Source organism: Salarias fasciatus, chromosome 23 (genome assembly GCF_902148845.1).
Source record: "Salarias fasciatus chromosome 23, fSalaFa1.1, whole genome shotgun sequence".
Lineage (NCBI taxonomy): Eukaryota > Metazoa > Chordata > Actinopteri > Blenniiformes > Blenniidae > Salarias > Salarias fasciatus.
In genome coordinates this window covers 23,015,796-23,036,250 of record NC_043766.1, presented here as the reverse complement: position 1 = coordinate 23,036,250, position 20,455 = coordinate 23,015,796, and the positions used below count along the sequence as shown (strand labels likewise).

General features: G+C 39.5%; 1 protein-coding gene across 2 annotated transcripts; it reads left to right on the top strand.

Annotated features, from left to right (window-relative positions):
- The first annotated feature begins 5,358 nt into the window (after positions 1–5,358).
- mef2b (myocyte enhancer factor 2b) lies at positions 5,359–19,273 on the top strand. Of its 2 annotated transcripts, none has more exons than XM_030083154.1 (9): positions 5,359–5,497; positions 9,839–9,913; positions 12,356–12,559; positions 12,783–12,911; positions 13,063–13,231; positions 14,179–14,327; positions 14,780–14,894; positions 15,597–15,708; positions 16,088–19,273. In XM_030083154.1, exons 2-9 carry the CDS (start codon positions 9,860–9,862, stop codon positions 16,398–16,400), a joined length of 1,245 nt encoding a protein of 414 aa, XP_029939014.1. In that variant the 5' UTR covers positions 5,359–5,497; positions 9,839–9,859; the 3' UTR covers positions 16,401–19,273. The 2 variants fall into 2 exon arrangements, with proteins under 2 accessions (XP_029939014.1, XP_029939016.1); XM_030083156.1 differs by having other exon boundaries at positions 5,395–5,464.
- The last annotated feature ends 1,182 nt before the right edge of the window (positions 19,274–20,455 follow it).

Below are 20,455 nucleotides of genomic sequence, written 5' to 3'. Positions count from 1 at the left end.
CACTCCCTTCATCCTTTGTCACTAGTTTTCCACTTTACCTTTTGTAAGGTGATCTAGACAGAAATACAGATGTTTCACAGAGAAAGCATCTAATGGCTGCATATATTGAATTGCATGTATGTGTTGTGAAAATTATTGCAAAATCATGCAATTATTTAAAAATGACTTGGGAATTAGACCAAGCATGTGAGCGAGCAAGAGGCAACGCTGCTACAGCTCTGTGCATGTGTGCGTCCGTGCGTGTACATGCTTGGATGTGTGTTTCGGGGGGGTCTCATCCTTTGAAAATCCCTGATATACATAATTTAAAGGTTTCTAAATATGGGCGTTTTTCAGAATCTACCAGATTTTTTGGAATTTGTGGAAAATAGTCTTCATGTAAACACTTTTTATCCGGTATAGGCCACCTTGACATACTGAAAGAATGAATTACAGAGGCTTTATTGTTCTGTTAGAGGACTGGTTTTGGATTGGAAGGTAAAGGTGTAACCCTCATTCTGTTGAGATGTAGATAAGACTGTAGCTATAAAGGTACTCAATGTGAACAATTGCTCTCACACATGTACACTGACCATGGAGGCTATTTCTGAATTCGACAGCCTCACCACACGCTCTAAAAGGGTCATGGCTGATCTTGTCGAAAGCAGAAGTGAGAAGTTTCAGGAAAATGAAAAAAAAAATTGACTTCTTACAGAAAGTTCTCAAAGGCACCTTTGTCTCTCTTCAGCTTCTCATTTATGACTCCTGTCTGGTGTCAGTTATTTATCAGTATAGCAGCAATAATCTGTGATTCTGCCGTCAGCCTGTGCGTGAACGTAGCTGTCGACGTTGGGGGAACAAATGTACCAAGAACACCCCTTACAAGACTTTCCTGTTTGTTAAAGGTTATTAACACATTGTGTTTACAGATGGAGACATGCACTATTCTCTGTTGGCTTTATGTGACCCAAGCAGATAAACCCAGGAGAAAAAGACGATGGCGGCCTGTGGGGATGTTGCTAACTATTGCATCAGATGCACAGTTTAAGCTTCCTTCTGGGATCTTGAAGTGTGTCTGTTTGTATGCGTGCGTTTCAATGTGTGTATGTCTACATGGTGTGTTTTTCTATCTTCTTTAATGTGTGTGTGTGTGTGTGTGTGTGTGTGTGTGTGTGTGTGTGTGTGTGTGTGTGTGTGTGTGTGTGTGTGTGTGTGTGTGTGTGTGTGTGTCGTGCAAGGGAGAGACAGAGAGACAAATAGAGTTGTTGTCCTGTACAGATGGTGTGTGCTAATAATTTGTCACCATATTTTTAGGAGTCCATTGCATCACATCCCGAAAATAGTCCATAATGTAGCACATGCAATGATTCACTTATTACCTCCAAATATATCTATTAAGCTTAGCGCATGCCTGCTTCCCACCTTTCATTCGCTGTGCACTGTGAGAATCTTATCTCTGAGGATAAAAGAAAAATCTCTCTCAATTTTCCTTTTTTTAAATGTATTCATTGCTTACAAATTGTAGAATCATTTATTTATTTATTTATTTATTTATTTATTTATTTATTTATTTATTTCATTGTAAAAATAGATGGGAATCAGTTCGAACAATCCAGAGTATTAGATAACACTACAGATGCTAATAAAAAATACTATGCAAACAAAACAACTAAAGGTACAGCTGTGAAAGATAATTACTGTAAATTTGAGATGGATATTTTTCAAGTGTAAGCACAATTAAAAAATGCTTGGTTTATTTTTGTTCCAATAATGATAAATATTCTTCAACATTCACTGCTTAAAAACAACAAAATATGTAGTAACAACATCGGAGCTGCTTTAAAGAAAGTATATAAAATACAGATGCAAATGACAAATTAAAGTAGCTCTGAAATGTTGGTTCTCAGTTATTTCTACATCTGTAAAATATCAGCTAAAACGTTTCAAGCATTTTTAAAAATTTAATTTGTGATTATTGTGACCTTCAGTCAAAAAAACAGGAAGCATCTGTTCTTATAAAATCTTCTAACATTTTCAGATTCTGCATTCTAATCCCATGAAATACAAGCTGATTTAAATATTTAATTTTGTAAACATTAGAAATGTAAAATATAAATGTTTCACAGTATGAATTACATTTCTGATGAGCTCCCATTTTCCATTTCCATTTCATTTAAGTGAAACATAGTTTTTAATTTCTTCAGCCTTAATGACATAAAGTTGGGAGAGGTATAAGACTCAAGGTTTAGCTACAGTCAGTTTGTGATTTGCAACAAATGGTTAGAATAATGTTTCTCAGCGATCTGACTTCCCCTGTCTGTCAGCCTGTGGCTGGGCCAACACAAAGCAGAGGCTGCAACAACAGATGACACCATAAGTGCAGAGTATCAGACCTGAATCTTACCATGCTATACAGACTCTTGGCATCCGAGTTTTAATATGCACAATGTGTTTTTTCTGTTTTCACATATTTCCACATCTCAAATATAGCATTTTAGCAATTTATCGTAAAATAAAAAGTGTAAATCCTTACAGATGTTAACAAAGGCGTATTAGTTGGCATGACTGATGGATTCCAGTGGCTTTGCTCCTGCCAGACAGGAGTTTTCTTTTGTTTGTTTGTTCTTTTCCATTTGTCCTATTCAGAAAAGCTCACTAATAGAGCACCTTTTAATTACAATGTTCTCATTTCATATATATACTCTTGTTGTTGTTGTCGTTGTGGCTGAGGGTTTTATTAGCTTGAGAAAGTCCTGTGAAGGAATAATGGTATAAGTAGTTCTTAGGCCCTTGTTGTTGATTGTATAGTGTTGGGGGGTGGGGGGCTTCTGTGAGGAGTTTGTGTTTTCTCCTTGTGCACATATACATATTCTTTAAGTACTCTATTTTCCGCCCACAGTTCAAATTCATACATTTGAGGCTTGTCACTGACTCTAAAATTCCCTTTGTTCAGGGCTTGTCTCTGTGTTTGCTGTGTGATGGACGAGGATTAAACCTGCCCAGGGTGTGTCTTGCCTCTCCCACAGTCAGCTGGGATTGACTCCAATTTCATTGATCAAGTTTTACCCAAGCTGTCTTGACGACAATATTTGTGTGGATTCTGTTCCATGAACTGAACTTGAGTCATCATCTTGCAACTAGATAATATCACAATAAGCAAAATACATTGAGAGTAGCATTATATCCTCTGCACAAGCACAACAAAATCGCACTGTAAATGCCTATACAGACTTTTTAACAACATATGTGGCAAAAAAATGTCCTGTTTACAATTGGAATGACTGAGGCTTTAGACAGACTCCTCCAGAAACCTGAGTGTTTTTCACAGCTGAACTGGTTCAGGATTAGCTTATAAAAACAAACAAACAAACAAACAAACAAACAAACAAACAAACAAACAAACAAAAAACCCATCTTGACAGCAATGCTGTTTAACCTGTGTTGTCATAAGAACATAGAGCATTTTAGTTTGGTCACTGAACATTGTTCATTACTGGATTATTTAGAAAGTGGCTGAGCACTGTGAGTGACAACATTAACTACACTGTCAAATCTGAAACAGCGGCTTTGCCACAATTACTGTACTAGCAGAGGCGTGGGGAGGGGAGCTCGTGATTGAAAGTTTGAATCTCGCTGCCAACTGGTCATTATGCTGTGAGTCCATCAAGGAAGTGTTTTTAGCTTTAACAGGCATTGGTGAATTGGAAATAACAGGGTTTCCTGCAGGTCACATAACCATCACAACGGTAACAAAAACACAGATAACTACACTGTCATTTGCACGTCAATTCAAAACTTGTTCACATGAACACATGTTTGGGGGGAAAGAAGGTGAAATCCCTTTATTTGACATATGACTGTGAGATTTTATCACCTGCTTTTGACTGGAATAGGAAGCAGTCATCGTTTTGGGACCATGAGGACAAAAGGTGGCTTTCGCTGTTCCCACACAAATCTCTTGCCTGTTCATGATTCAAAATCCACACAATTTCAGCAGGAACATGCAAACCCCCGACAGACAGGCCCGCCAGTCATGGAAATGAACTCAGTCACAATCACTGTGAGGTGAAAAAAGATAACTACTTCACCTAACTACTGCTATGAAGCCATACATATGAGTGCTGTTCTTTTCACTTCTACCCTGAGATCTTCAGTTTTGTGGACCTTGATGAATTGAGATAAACTCCTTGGACTGTGAAAATGTCGGAAATCAGTGTAAAGATGCCCTTAAATCATGACGCACTGCCATGGTGAAAAGGTTCACAAAGGGGCTGACACTGGTCCACATCAGTTACATGTGGATATTATATTCAGTAGCATGACTGAACCCTCCTAAAGGGACCCCCTCCTTGTTCTTACTGTGGCTGGTAGGGGGCCCTACAAGACATTTGGTCCAAATTATCAATATAACCCGACTTGAAACCACCTAGACAGCTTTCCCTACTGGCACCCCACCTGCAAGACACTTGCTGCTGCAGCAGCTTCTGCTGCAAAGAAACTCTTAGAAAGAAAGATATAAAGAAAGAAGCACAGCTATTTAAAAAAAGAAAAAGAAATACAAGGAAGACAGCCTGAAAACATCTTTGCACTGAAATAAACTGAAACTTTTCCATCAAACCATAAATTTATATTCATACACTTTGGCCACATCAAAGCTTGTTTCAAAGTTTGTTCGTTTGTTTTTTCTCCTATTAGTCAGAATAAAAGCTTAAAAAGTAAGCAGCTATTAGATTAGGTTACATATTAGATAACACTGTTTTTTGTATATTAAACAGATTACAAGAGGGAAAACAGGCACTGCAGAGTATCAAATATTTAAAATGCCACATGGGCTACTAGTACCTAAGTATAAGTATAAGATAACACCCCCACCACCAAACCTCCCCCCCCCCACCACCACCACCACCACCACCACCATCCCCCACCTAAGGAAAAAAAAAAGACATTTTAGACATAAATGTCCATGATTTCCTTTTAAAATATCTCAGTAACTCAATTGTCTGGAAGCACCCCTGGAAGTGACAGGCGCTTTAATGAGTTCCAGAATTTTTACAAATTCCCTTTGTTGCCCCCCCCCCCCCCCCCCCCCCCCCCCCCCCCCCCCCCACACACACACACACACACACACACACACACACACACACACAATTCAGAGGTCACTTTTCAATGTAAAGTAAAGAAACATTGAGTTGAGACCATCGAGTGGTCATGAGAATATTTTCTAGCGCTCACCGCATCCAGCGCGGTGGGGAGGCGGGCTTGCGCATCCAATGGTCGCGCGCCGGAGGCGGCGTGCGGGCATACAGAGGCGGGGCTGCAGCAGCCAGCTGTTGTAAAGCAGCGCTCCAGAACCATCAGCGGCTACCGACCCAGGTGAATGTCTGTACATCAGCAGAGGACCAGTCACCTCCTGCTCACGCCGCCTCTCATCTGCAGCTTGGCTTCACTGTGAGAACCGTCTTCACCAAGCAGCTGAAGCTCAGAGGTAAACAGAGACAAAAACAAGATCGAGGAATAGGTGAGACCCCGTGCTCTATTTTTGGTGGTAAACATGTGCGTTTGGTTTCTGTCTCTCCCTTTTTTTTTCTTTTTTTTTTTTTTCTTTTTTTTTTTTTTCGGTTTGAGCAAAGTTTCCTGGGGTTTCCTGTGCGGGAAGTTTCATGACACAGCTGCCAGTAAAGTACCTGTTGCTGTGCGTCTCGCCGAGCTGCACGCTGCCTATAGATGAGGTTAAATTAAACAGGGGTGCTTAGCAACTCGGGCACAGACAGGCTATTCTTAAACTGACTGTTTTGACTGACGTCAGCAATTTATTAGCGGTAATTATCACAAATATTTTTTTTAAGCTATGTATTTTTACATTTTCTTTTTTTATTTTTAGCACGTTGTAGCGCGCGCTCTTTGGAGACAGACACATCCCATGTGAGTCCTTTCAGCGTGAGCTGGCTCCACTTTAAGATGCATCAATTTGTTCCAGATTTAATCTCTGTCAAAGTCTAAGCAGAGGGGATTTCCTCCTCTGTGGCATAACTCCTACTTTATTAGGACTTGAAATTGAACAACACCTCCATCACTCATCCAAGCAGATAGATAGATAGATAGATAGATAGATAGATCTGTAACCAGCTGCAAGCATTACTGATGTAGTTTTATTATACATGTGCAGCAATTTGATTTAACATTTAAAACTTTATTCTGCACCTTTGCAACAAATAGATTTATTATTTCAACTGAGAAAATCTGTTTGCAGAGCAATTATATGTAAACGTGCTGTATTGATATGTACCTTTCTGTTTGTCTGAGAAATGACTGGAACACTGATATTGCATATAGGCTGCATCCAATGGTTGCAAAGTGACTACTTGAGTAATTGTGTTCATTGGGAGGCATGCACATGTATTCAGTACTCTGTCCAGTATCATAATGATTGCCTTGATGTAGTTGTTTCCTAAAATGCAACATCGTCTGTTCTGTTTTGCTGGAAATTCAGTTTTAATCATAGTGCCGCTCAAACAGCTGGTTTTCTGCCTGTATGGTACAGATGCATCTTCACAGATTCGTCCTAATCAGCTGATGTAAAGCAGCTTTATACAGTCAGTCGGCCAAAACGTTTTGATATTTATGGAGATGGCCAATGTGCAGCTCACACCTGTGTGTACCATTGCTTCTTTGACACAATCAAAAATATCAAGGCAATTCAATTATCTCCGGTTAAAATTAGACAAATATTTCCTCACCATTGCTCTGTAAAGGCCCAGTGAGCACATGAACTGTCTGACCTCGAGGATGACACACACACACACACGCACACACACACACACGCACGCTCACTCACACGCACGCACACACACACACACACACACACACACACACACACACACACACACACACACACACACACATTATGTGACTGACCTGCTGAGTAGAACAACTCATGCTTTAGGTTGAGATGCTAGCTAGACTGCAAAGTGCAATGAATTCACACCTCTTAAAATATGTTTGTTTTGATTTGGATGAGCGCTATGAGTGCCATGCACTTTTCAAAAGTTGAAATTGGATCTTTGCCCCATTTAACTTAAACTTGTCTGAATGATTTTTCATATATTTATGTATTTTTGTTTCATAATGGAGTTAGGGTTGTCTTATAAGATTTCTTAGGGGATGATTCTGGGATGTTACTAAAACAGTGAGAAATAATATAGTGGTTCCGATGTTATCCACAGTTGGAGTTTAGTGTTATAGTGTAATATTTGATAGAACTGTTGCTGTCATACAATGGTAAACATTTGAGGGAACAAACCTCACTAAATTGCGTGTCTTAAATGAGCTTCAACACTTTTGTGCCAGAAAATGATAGTTGGTGTTAAGAGAAGCATTGCTCATTGGTAATTATCCATATTTTCTCTCAAATAACTCGATAGCAACTTCTGCTGATCTGCACATGTTCACTCTGTGTTTCAGAAATGAACAAATCCACAATGCTCTCAATGAGTCATGCAGAGAAAGCTGATGAAGCAGAACCCCCAATTTTCTACCAGTGCACAACTTTCCCCATCTTTTTCACTCATGCAAACAGTTCCCGCAACAAGAAAGATATCCAATGATCAATATTGCATTGCTCTACATAAAAAATTAGCAGTGTCCTCCTAAATTACTCCCTGATTGTTAATCATGTTCATTAAAAGCATAGTGACACAAGTAAAATTTTCAAAAATGGAAATTTTACTGCTTCACATTACTTTAGCTTTTTGTTTGATTGTTTTAACAGAATGAACCACAAGCTTGTCAAAGAGAAATGTGTGTGGGGATGATAATTACAAAAAACAATTCTAAAATAAAAAATTCTGTATTTCCAGCTTACATATGATCTTTTGTGTGCATGTGCATTGTTGTCCCAGTGACCTCCCTGGTGACTAGCCAGAAGATCCCAGGGTATGTGAAAGAGAGCAGAGCTACTGGTGGCCCGCGATGTGTCTGTGCGCGCACTGTTTTCCACCCTCTTGCCTCTGGGAAGGCGTCTGACAAAGGTTGTGTCCTTCCCTGAAGAAGCATGAGAACCCGGGGGAAGCGTTCATGTGTGCAGTTATTGCATGGTCACTGGACAGACTGAGATTCTGCATTGCGTTCACTGTGTTATCTTAAAGCTTCTGCAACCCTCTGTTGGTAATGAAGAAAAAAGATATTCACGCTTTTTTTCTTTGAAGATGAGGTAAATGCTACCTGACTGCTTCAAACCTCAAATGGCTGTTTCGTATGGTCGAACATCTTGAATTAGCTGTGGGACACAGCTAGTCCTTTCCTGCTCGTCGAGCACTCGACGCCTTCAGCAAACCTATCAAACCACACAAGGTGCTTCAGCTTGTGCCACAATGTTTGGGGGGTTGTCTATATTTGTCCAGGTAGCCATGCATTTTAACATGGCTGCTTGATAGTTGTCACTTCTTTCAAAGCAGAGAGGATCCCTGAGATAAAGATCTGTCTGCTAGAACACACCTCCCACTTCCCCCTCGTGTCTGCATTGACATGCATTGAAAATAGGAGTAAATTGTCCCACTTATGACCTAAATGGCAAAAGAAGGCGGACCTGTTAAATATTTTACCATTGCAGCAATGCTGAAGTGTTTTCCGTGTGTTTGCAGTAGTCTCATTTGTGGCTGTGCTCGGTCTTTGGCCAGTGATAGCGACAAGCCCGTCTTCAGCTGTCACTGTCGAGGTGTGTCTTGTCTCTGCAGCATGCTCAGCCCAGCAGATATCGTAGGACTTTATAAGGTAATCGTGACAGCAAAGAGGTGGATTCTTCCAAAAATGCCCCAGATGCCTGTGTGCCAAGCTTACTTTGAGGAACAGCGGGCACTTCAGGGGTCGTGGGAACACGGGCGCCATATCCGCTCAGGAGGGCCTGGCAACTAAATATAGAGATGTCCAATACATATCCAGTATTAAGGGGGAAAACCAGTAAGAACTCCTCTGGGCTTTGGAGAAGGACTGTATGGTCAGGTCACAGGAGTCAGACCACCACTTAGCAGAGCTGTTTTACTGATAACGGAGTGATCTGGGGATAACTTGCGCACAGAGAAAGTGGATTTGATTTTTGATTGTATAGCTTTACAGTCAATAAATGTGTTTGTTTTCTGAGTATAGTGACGTAGCGCTTTGACCGTGTCTGTAAAGCGGTTCCTTCTGTATGGACTTTGTGACGTAAGAACAGCAGCAGGGCCTCTAAGTGGGGAGAAGAAAAGAAAAAACATCTGAAAAACAACAGGTCTGAATTATAAAAATTTCCATTCTCAAGCCAAAATGCAATCCATCCTTGTCTTCGCCTTCTTCCTCTCTAATCCTTACTTTTTTTCTCTGACCTGGCTGTGCATGAGAGAGGAGTGGGTGGCTTTTAGTGTCAGCCATCTTTCAAAAACACACCGTTTTCCTTCTTCTGTTTGCTTTCAGCTATTGCCTGCTGAACCTTTAAAAGGAACCGTGGACTGTATTTTTAACCCCGTCTCTTGGGGCTGTGCGGTGCAGTCGTGCACTGTGCTGCTGGGCCTGGGGTAACCCAGACTGCGAGGGTGTCAGTCTGCGTGGACTGCTGGCCCTGCAAGAGTCACTCTAACTTTAGACTGCATCGCCTCATGGTGGTAAAAATAAACACCCAACCCCTACCGAGGGGATGGGACTTGAGTCACTAAAACCAAACAGATGACATTTTCCCACCAGAATTGAATGAGTGTAAGAAATATGATTGGGCATTTGTTCTGTTCAGAGAATATAAGACTCAACTTAAGTACAGTGCATGCTACAGTTAGCTTTATCGGTGCAAATGGACACCTGCGTTTATTTTATTCTATTTCATTTTTTTTTACAGAGGTACAGATAAGAAGACAAAATGGGAAGAAAGAAGATTCAAATTTCTCGGATTCTTGACCAGAGAAACAGACAGGTGGGTTTGTATTATTGTGATAATTGATTAATTATATTCGGCTAGAAATGCCAAATATTAGCTGCTTTGGTTTCTCCGGTTTGAGAACTATCTGATTTTTAAACAAACCTTCTTTAATATTTTCGAAATGAGCTGTTACTGGGGCTGAGATCTGCACTCTCTGCTTTCCTACCTCTGATGTGATTTCACATTATAATGTTGAAAAAAGGATTTTGTTAACTTTATATTTCAATGTATTTAATATGTTTTTGCACTACAGTATTTAAGTGATATTTATATTTAAAAAAAGCATATTTTCAATATGCCTTTGATTATTTATAGTTATACTAATTATTATACTGTTATTGTCAAAAAATGTAACACATTTGATTTTCTTGGAAGGTGATTAATTTTGAATTTATTCGATGAGATTTCGGTAAATTCTCCATTTTTTTTCTTAAAGTCCTAAGGAATACAGAGAGTTCACTGTAATGCTCAAAGACTGATTTTGTATCACTGAAAATAATTGTACTGTCTTTTTGAATTTCTGAGAGAAATCAGCCGAACATTAAGATATCCGCAGCTTTTCATTGTGGTTCTTCACTTGTACAAAAATCAGCATTAACTTTTTTACTATACTTAGGTGTAAGAACTGTGTTTTCCAAATATTTTGTCTCTTCACTCTTGACACAGTTTGTAGTTGCAAAGGTTTCAGAAGCCTGATGAAGCTTTTAAAGAATCATCTGTCCATTAAATGTGTTTTCAGTGGCAGGCTGTCACTGTAGTGGCATCCCACAAGCTTTAACTTGCAGAATGCAGCAGCAAATGTTTTTGCATCATTTGCAGCAGCAGCCTGAGTATGTCAGTCAGTCTATGCAGACAGCTTACTTGCTCGGTAAAGCCATTCATTACAGGCCATTTATATGCATTGTCAAAGCTGATGTGATTGGGACGTGAAACACATTTAAAAGCGTTTTGTGATTGTCTGATGATAAATCCACTTTGTATCCTTTCTGAATACAAATTTTGCGACAGAAAGTTGTCAGTACTGCTACAGTGTACTATTTCTGAAGCTTATTTTTAATTCCTAAACAGTATACATGATATTTTGAATGGGAGTTTATTCAGTGCCAAAAGCACACGTTGAACATTAGTGCCACTTCACACACTACGAAAGAGGAAATATAGTTGAAATGCAAATCGAAGACATAAGTGGTGACAGTCGAGGAAGGTTTAAGTGTGACGTGGTTAAATCTGATAACAAAGTAAATACACACTTTAATCTTTACATCACTCTGCAGTGCAGAAGTTATGTACCACGTTTTTCTCATACAACTGAGACTGAGACAATACGGCCACAATACCATCATGTGAGAGAAATGTTTGGTTTGCCTTCGATGCATCATATAGACAGTTATTTGCACAAGTAAAGGTAAAAGGGCACAAGTATTATTCTGTTAGCATTATGAAAACTCCAATCAGTCACACATTAGAAATGAGTTTAGACAACTTGGAAAAATGTATTATAGTGTTTTCAGTGTGTAGGTAAACACAATTTATTTCCCTTATCTGATCTCTGAGGCTGGATGTCTTGTGGTGATAAGGTTTGTTTTTGTGAGACTTTCTTTATCTGTGTAAAGCGTCCGAGAGTAGATGGAGTTGTAAAACCTTCTGAGGTGAAATGGTTTTCAAAAAACAATAAACCTAACTGCCAAGACTGATAGAATTCAGAAGCGATCAGCCCAAAATGACTTGATTGTTTTACATTTATTTGTTTTAAGTGATTATCCACTACAAGTTTTTTTCATTCATACTCTTCAGTATTTTAGGTAATTTTACAAGATTGTTTTTTTCAGGTGTTTATTTTTAGTCATACTTAAGTCAGGACTGAGTAGGTCTGTGATAAGAATTCATATTATTATTATTTTTCAATCTTATCCAACATGTTCATTGTTTAAACTTTGAAAACTCCTGATTTATAACTACATATGTTACAAAACAAATTGCCTTGGTATATTTTCTGTAGACTATTTTGTTTGTCTAATAAGGGTTGAAACTTAAATATTTTGGACAGGTAAATTGATTCTAGTGTTTATTATTTTGTATTTATTATTTAATGTATAATTAAATATAGCTAAAAAGTAACTAATCATTTGGACTTTTTACTTGTATTCCTATTTAGACATAATCACTGTTTGTGCACATATGAGTGGGTTTATATGCACTATAGCTGTAAAGCAAAGGGTTACATTTTTAAGAACTCTGTATATGATTATGAATGTATGTAAATGTGTTAAAAAAATCTACATGTCTGAAATAAATTGTAATTGTAGTTTTTTTTTTGAGAATGCTTTGTGCTTTTACGTAGAGAAGATTGAGTGCAGTGTAAGTCGTACATATGTTAGGTACTGTTTATAACTGTGATAATCAGCTGAAGTTACATTGCCGCATTTTTTGACGTAGGTTACTTTCACTAAGCGGAAGTTTGGCCTGATGAAGAAGGCGTACGAGCTGAGCGTGCTCTGTGACTGTGAGATCGCCCTCATCATCTTCAACAGCACCAACCGTCTCTTCCAGTACGCCAGCACAGACATGGATAAGGTTCTGCTGAAGTACACCGAGTACAGCGAGCCACACGAGAGCCGCACCAACACTGACATCCTGGAGGTACTGTACAAACTGGCTTTGACGCTCATTTTCTGATAAATAATTAAAATTAGTATTGAAGTTATCACACAGTTCTGAAGTTTTTCATCGTTTCATTTTATCATCACCTATCACACAGCATTGCGTTCTGAGGGAACTTACCTCACCTGGTGTTCTTGTGGTATTAAACCGTCGTTCTAACAATATGGGTACTTTTCTGTGTGCACTTTCTGTTCTGCATCAGACTCTGCGGAGGAAAGGCCTCGGTCTCGACAGCTCAGAGCTTGACAGTGAAGAGAGCATGCAGGTGGTGGCCGACCAGTGTCCTCTCAGCGAGGGCATGGATCTCTCTGTGGCTCGTCAGCGCCTCTACGTTAGTCCTTCCACTTCTGCTCTCGCACATTCAACAAAAACACATGCAAATATCTCACAACTATAAAGGAAGAAAACCAATTAAATGCAATGTTCTGCACACTGCGGCTTTTGTCACTGTGGATAAAGCAAGGACGTGTTGTGTCCCTCAGGGTCCCACCCTGCTCTCATCCGAGGCACAGCTCCTGATGTCTGCAGGCTGTGAGAACGGTTTCTCCAACTCGTCTGGATCTAATATGGTCTCCAACAGACCCCCAAACTTTAAACCTCTGAGCTCCAGACCCGGCTCTGCAAGCCCTGCGTTCATGTCTCCGCATTCAGGTGAGCTGAATCAAGCAACACCTCAAAGGATCTGTTTGCAATATATTAGTCTGTGGATGCCTGCGTGTGTGTGTGTGTGTGTGTGTGTGTGTACACAGGCTAGTACTTTTTAAGCTGTTGGAGAACATTATAAATTGGGTTGATTCTGTCACAAAAATCTGTTGGTACTTATTGTCATTATGTTGATGACAGATAGTATAAGACATTTCAGACGACACTCTTTACTCATGTCACACAAACACAATATAGTGCAGGATACAGTGTGATAAAAAAAAGCGAGGAAGGTGCAAATTAAATGCAGTCTAAAATAAAAACAAGTAAACACTAAGGTGCTGCATCTGAGAAAAGCAATGTCTTGGAAAAACGAATGCATTTGCGCATAAAGCCATTTAAATTGCTTGCAACAAAATACTCTGAGTATAAAACCTCCCGTGTGTGCTGTCAGCCACCTGTGAACTCACAGGAAGTGTGTGTTAATTCACACACGTGCAGTTAGCCTGTTTTGTGAAACTGGCCCTCCACCAGTGTGAAAGCGGTCATATTCAGTTCTTTGGTTTCTACCCAGAAAGTATCACACCTCCTAATCATGTCAGCCACTGTGGACAGTGTTCATCTTTTGAAGTTCTTTATAGTATCATCACACATTGTTTGTTCACGTTGGTAGTCCATCTGGAGGCAGCATTATGCAGCTTTTTTTTTGCATAGAATTGAATCGGATTAAACTTGCTCCTATGATGCAGATTTCACACCGGTATTATTATTTACTGGCTGCTTTGTAAAGATCAAATGCTGTTTCAAACATGGCACTAAAAGAAGTTTGTTCCGATCTCTCATGTACACTGCAATAAAACTAGGTGAAGAGTGCAACGCAGAGGGTGAATATTTCTCTGTGGGTGAAACAAGCCGAGGTCTCTTTTCACTTCCTGCTCCTTTCTTTCACTGGCTAGGTATCGGCTACTCTGTGTTGTCCCACAGCAACCTGAACCGTGCTCTGGACATAAAAAGCCCTCCTCCTCTCAACCTGGGCGCCGACGGCCTGCGAGCAGAGGCCGTTAATCATGGCATGGCTGCTGCGCGTGCTAACCATAACTCTGCTGTATGTAGCTGTTATCTTCCAGTTTAGTCATTTTGTGGGAATGTAAGACATGCTGGGTTTTATTCTGTTTGTTTTTTTTTTCTCGTGCATCTCCACAACCTGAGTTCTTTTACTGAATTTAGAGTCTTACGACAATTTGTTCTTGATGCAGTCCAGATAAAACCGGAAAATCAACATTGTCAGTCCTGTCTTACAGTTTCAACTAAGACTGAATAATTTTTACCTTGGTAAAGGCTCAGTTTATGGCAGAGCAGTTTTCATGGCTATCATTAGATTGTATAATTGTACCGAAGTAAACAGGAAGTCTTTGGGATAAGTTGTCCTGTACAAGTTTCTCAGGTTTTTTTTAAAACTCACTCACACCTTTTTTTATCACAGTTCAATATACTGTGTGAGCTTTTACATCACTGTATTGCTACAAACTCAGACTATTCTCTTCCCCTGCTCCTCAGAGGGGTCTCTTGTACCAGGGCCTGCACAGCGGCAGCTCCATGGTGGCCATGGGAAAAGCAGGCCTGTTGACTCACAGTTTGGGAGGCTATGGTCTTCCCTCTCCGGGGGCTTCTGGTATGTCTGCTCTAATTTATGTATTCTGTAGTGATGAATAAGAAGATGTAAACTTGGGAAAATGTCTGCAGAGATTTTTGCTATAAGTTAGTAGAAAAAAAAATCAACAGTGAGAATCAACAGCCATGCTTAACGTCGTTTCAAAGAATGTGAAAACAGATGACTCTGTAAGTTTACATCATGTATTGCAATTTACAGCTCCAGAATTGGGCCATGTCTGCTTCTGGCATAACAGTTGAACATAAAACAAAAACAGTAAATAAATGCAGTAAATTCAAAAATATATTTTTAATTTGCTGCATGAAATATTTTGGGAGAAACTTAGTAGAAGAAACAAGTTAAGATGTGTGAGAGACTCACAGAAAGAAACGTGTATACACATATAAATAATGTTTTCAAAGGAACTGACAATAATTACCGAAACATTGTCTAAATAATATTTCTTGATTAAACGTACTGATTTCAAAGTAAATATCTTATGTTCATGTAGCTAAATGACTGTAACAAGATGAAATTGAATAATATTGTAATTGTAATATTTTTCAGTCACATTTACTTCACACACGAGTAGTGAAAATGCCAAGTTTTTTTTGTAGTAAAGCTAGTGTTTTTTGCAATATGCAATATTTTATTATAAATCTGCATTTCACTCATGTTCTTCATCATATTTGATTAATGTACTGTCCATTGCTTTCCTTTCAGATTACAGCCAGCCTGGTTTTTATCACTCTGTTAGTTTACAACGAGGATCAATGAACCCCTGGCAAGCAGCACAGACGCCTCAGGAGCCCCACGGGCCTCACAACAATGCAGGGTAAGTATATTTTATGTTAGGGTAGACATAAAATGTCCAATGTGTCAATAAAGACCAAAATCATGCGTCAGAAAATTGTGCCATTTGAAACTGTGAACTATTATTTGCCAGAAGGTTTTAAGTGTCAAAAAAATATTCATTACAGCCAAAAAAAATCTATGAAAATCTAAGTCGCGTGAATTGAAATGGAGGAGACAAACAGTTAAATATCACATTGTTTCCTCATAAATGCAATATAATCGCTAATTTTACAGTGGTGCATTCAAGATATCCCGTTTGCAGTGCAGTGAAGGCTGTCAGTTATACTGAATTGTGTCGGCATTTCCTCCGAAGCCCTTTTGAACTGACCTGATGTTTTCTTGCTTGTTGCTGTTTGAAGGATGTCCAGTGGAGGGTGCTCTTTCCCCTCTCAGTCTTGCTCCTCAAGCTCTCCACATCTGCCCCCCCTCACCCTCAGCATCAAATCAGAGCAGAGCTCCCCTGAACATATGCCCTCGCCCCCCTCTCCTCCACTGCACCACCTCAGGAGGCATTCCCCAATGAGCAACCCGGATTCCACTCGCCATACCCCTCCGGAAACCCGTCGAGCCAATGGGACAAAGGAGCTTCCCAAAGCTGGGTACCCACAAGACGAGGAGGAGGGAGGGCAGCCTCTCCGGCAGTTAGAGATGAGCGACGGCTGGCAGAGATAGCCGTGCGCGGCGGTCTACCATCGCCTCCCATTTGGCAGAGATTTCCCAGCAGAACCAGATGGGGTCGTTCTGTCGCTGTCACCCCAGAGAGGAAGGCCTCTCTTTGTTGCCTTGTACAGAGCTGGTCTCTCCTGGGCAGTGGAGGATTCTTCACAGCATCAGTTGCTTGTTGACCTCATAAGGAGAAATATGCATACACACAAGCTTTTTTGTTCGCTTAGGTTTAGTTTTCTGTGTGCAGCTCTTCAAAAAAAAAAAAAAAATGTGTCCATATTTTTTTGCCGCCTATGTTGAAGTTTGCTTCACCAGCGCAGTGGGACCAACTGAATCTCTCAAGTCTCTTCAAACCCTGTCCTCATATGTAAAGGCTTTCACAGCAGGAAACTGTCTGATCGGCTCAGTGTTTGTGCAAATTGAATGGATTCTCTCGTCAAACAAATGACAGTCTGGCCTTTTTTCAGATAAGGAAATGTCCCTGTGAACAAATTCTTTTTAAAATTTTCACACTTTTTCAAATTCTCTGTTGAATTGTATTCTTTCATGGCATTATTCAAGATAGGCCTCTTAAGGGACTTTAAATACAACTTTTCAAATCATTGTAGTACATATTTGTGTTTGTTCATGCTGGACTGGCGACCTGTTCAGGGTTTATCCTGCCCTCACCGAGTATAAACTGGGATTGTCTCCAGTGCCCCACAATCCTGAACTGGATAAGCAGTGTAGAAGATGGATGGGTGGATAGATTGATGTTCATGCGAGATCTGAAGGCGTGTGTCGTCATGATAGAATTTGAACGACAGGCACAATCTATAATGTAGGAAAAGATCCTCTGTAGAGAAGTGTCTGCTGCAAACATAACAACTTAGAAATCGATGCAAAATGTGACATTTTATCATTTCAATCAAACATTACTTTTTGCCTTAAAACAGCACCAAGGCTGTAGTTTGTCAAATGATTTGTCTCAACCACTTTTTTTAAAAAATTATCCTCCTCATATGATAATGTTCAATATGCTAAAAGCTTCATATCTTCAACAGTTGAAGAAATTAAAGATTAACCCATGGTACACTATACTGTCTAAAGTATTTGCTCAGCTATCCAAATCATTGAATGAGGTGTTCCATGGCCACAGGTGTATAAAACCAAGCAGCTTGGCATGCAGGCTATCGCTATGAAGATTTGTGAAGATTGTGGATTAATCTCAGGAGCTCAGTGAATTCCAGCATGGTTGAAGTGACAGGATGCCAGCTGTGTAATTTCCTCACCAGTAAATGTTACATATTCAGTTGTTAGTAGTATTACAGCAGCGAGGAAGTGACTGGGAACAACAGCTACTCAGGCAAGAAGTGGCAGGTAAAAACAAAAAAATCACAGAGCAGGGTCAGCAGGCATTGAGGTGCTTTGGTTGGCAACTTCCTGCAGAGTCTAATAGATACTGCTGCTATAGCTGCAGAGGGCGAAACATCATGTCTTATGGATAAACAATGGGATGCCTCTCAAGTTCATATGCACCTAAAGGCAAGCAAATACTTTTGGAAAAAAGTGTATATTAAATAGGGCATTTAACATACCCTTTTTTTCCTTTTTGAAATGCAAAAATTGTTATATACACAAATAGTTCTAAAATATGCATTTGTGGGTCACCTGTTTCAGATTTTATTGCCAATTTAGGCAGGAACAATCTCTGAACAGTTATTTTTAAGGCCCAGACGTTTCATAAAGTAAAACAGCTAAACACTTAGTGTTTATTACATTTTGGAAATCTCTAGTGCTATCTCTAAAACCTGCTCCTCTGACTTGTGATGAGGAGAATATTTTGCTGGAGAATACAGTAGAGTGCATTTGCATGCAATATTTGACACTGCCAGAGCCACTGCTCTGTCTTTATTCACAGCTATAGCTATATGGAAAATGACCAGAGTTTGCACTCCATCCTTATTAAGTAATGATCACTTCAGGGTGTTCACTTCATTTTCAACCCCCCAAAAATTAAAGTGCTGTTTTGATTCTTTCTGAGTCGATTGTGGAAATATTTTCCATTCTGGTTATATTCTGTTGTATCGTTCCTCCAAATCACAACAAATTCATGTGTTTTGTAACGTCATTAGAAACACCCATTGTAGCCTGATTCAACCAAAGACCAAAGTGTTTGACGAAGCCAGCCTATGCATTGCAATAGAACACAGCCAAACAGCCAAAGAAAGATATATTTGTCAAACGAAAAGAAAGAAAAAAATCAATCAAATGAAAACATTACTTTTCTGAAGGGCTTCATTTATTTAGTGCATACTGTCAATATTACAAAGCTTATGTGTATTTTTAATATGTGAGGTGTGTAATAAATGAGTCTATTGTTTGGATGTGTCTTTAAATAGCTAATTCTTTGTGGGGTTTTTTTTGTTGTTGTTGTTCTTTTGTTGCTAAATCTGCAGTTTCCTTGTGACTTTGTATTCTGGATGGTTGTTTTTGTAATTTAGTATCAACCGTTCAAATACTGTTCTGCAAATGACTGAAACTTCAGTCAATTTGGGTTATTTGCGCAAATTGTCCACAAGGGGTCATTTTTTTCTTTCTTTCTTTCCTCTCACCAACACAAGTTCTGGGTGACTGTAGAAAGTAGACAACAGACAATACCAGCTTTCACTGTCAGGTTTTTCAAATGAATTTCCATGATGAGACACATGTTCAGTGGTTCAGTGTGATGATGGTTAGATAATCTCTGTGGCGTCCTGGTGAAACAGCAAATGGATGTCTTTCCTTCTAAACTCTGCCTTTTTTTTTAATTCTATTATTAAATGTTATGGTTGATAAGTTTTCAGTATTCTGAAGTTTTAGTTGTATTTTTTCTTGCACACAAAAATACTTTTCTTTGACATTTGTTGTGTTGCCTTTTAATAAAAAGTGTTTAATTTGTATGTTTGTTCTTGCTGTTATTATTTCATCAAATCATTGAATTCATTCATTATATTGATAATAACTTTCCTCAGATGTGATTCTGCGGCTTTGGTTTTATCAGGTGCATTCAGAGTGAAAGCAGATGAAATACTCTGCGATGTGTAGCTTTCATCTGTTCATTCATTTTATCTCATTCACCTACGTTTCATCTTTTGAATGCTCACACACCCCTTCATTATCATGTCAAGTTCCTGTCAGACACCTCACCACGCAGCCACCAAATGAGAGGAGAGGGAATTTTTTTTTTTTTAAAGTGTGACATGAAGAAGAAGGAAAAGAGCGTAAAAAAGGCTCATTTCCACAGCTGGTTGTCTTACATTAATGCTGCCAAAGCTTTTTTTTTTTTTCCAACTACCCCTATGGAGTGTTTGACTTCCTTTCCATTTCAACTAAATCCAAAAGGGGGAAGCATGGAGCAGTTGTGTTTGGGTCCATCTCTGTCATCTCTCCTCCCTAAATGAAAAGAGACTCTCACAGGGGTCATGTCTGGTCTCTTCCCTGGAGAAAAGACTGGGACCAGTCTGCAGGGCATGTCTGGGTCCTCTCTCCCACTCTCCCACACACACACACACACACACACACACACACACACACACACACACACACACACACACACACACACACACACACACATAATTTAGTCTCTATAGTAACCACAGCCAGCTATGGCTGCCTTGGTTAGCTGCTCACCACAGAGCAAAGCAAAGGGCCCCGAGGCCTCTGCACCCAAGTAATGTGATTACATAAATATGTCAGCTCAGTTTGTTTGGTTTGACTCACTCATGGAAAGACAGAAACCAGGCCTGATAAACGCATTATCTACATTTTGACAACTTCTTTGCAGCTTTGTGATTCCTAATATCCTCCAATTAACTATTCAATATTACACATACCGGTATGTAAATAAAAAATGTATTTAAAAAAGCAGTAGAGTAACCTCCTCCATAAATGGACATGCAATTGAAATGTTACCACTAAATTAGACACGAAGCTGCTCCAGACTCACTTTGTTAAAAGATGAGATTGCCTAAATTACACTGAAAAAGGCTTAATAATCTACTTTTGCATGATTTAAAAACTACACTAACTTTGTAAATGCA

What these genes read in the sequence shown, in the direction of transcription:
- mef2b (XM_030083154.1), top strand. Translation starts at nt 9,860, where the DNA reads ATGGGAAGAAAGAAGATTCAAATTTCTCGGATTCTTGACCAGAGAAAC. An exon ending in CCAACACTGACATCCTGGAG is followed by an intron (nt 12,560 to 12,782) that starts GTACTGTACAAA and finishes GTTCTGCATCAG; the next exon opens with ACTCTGCGGAGGAAAGGCCT. An exon ending in TCCCTCTCCGGGGGCTTCTG is followed by an intron (nt 14,895 to 15,596) that starts GTATGTCTGCTC and finishes CTTTCCTTTCAG; the next exon opens with ATTACAGCCAGCCTGGTTTT.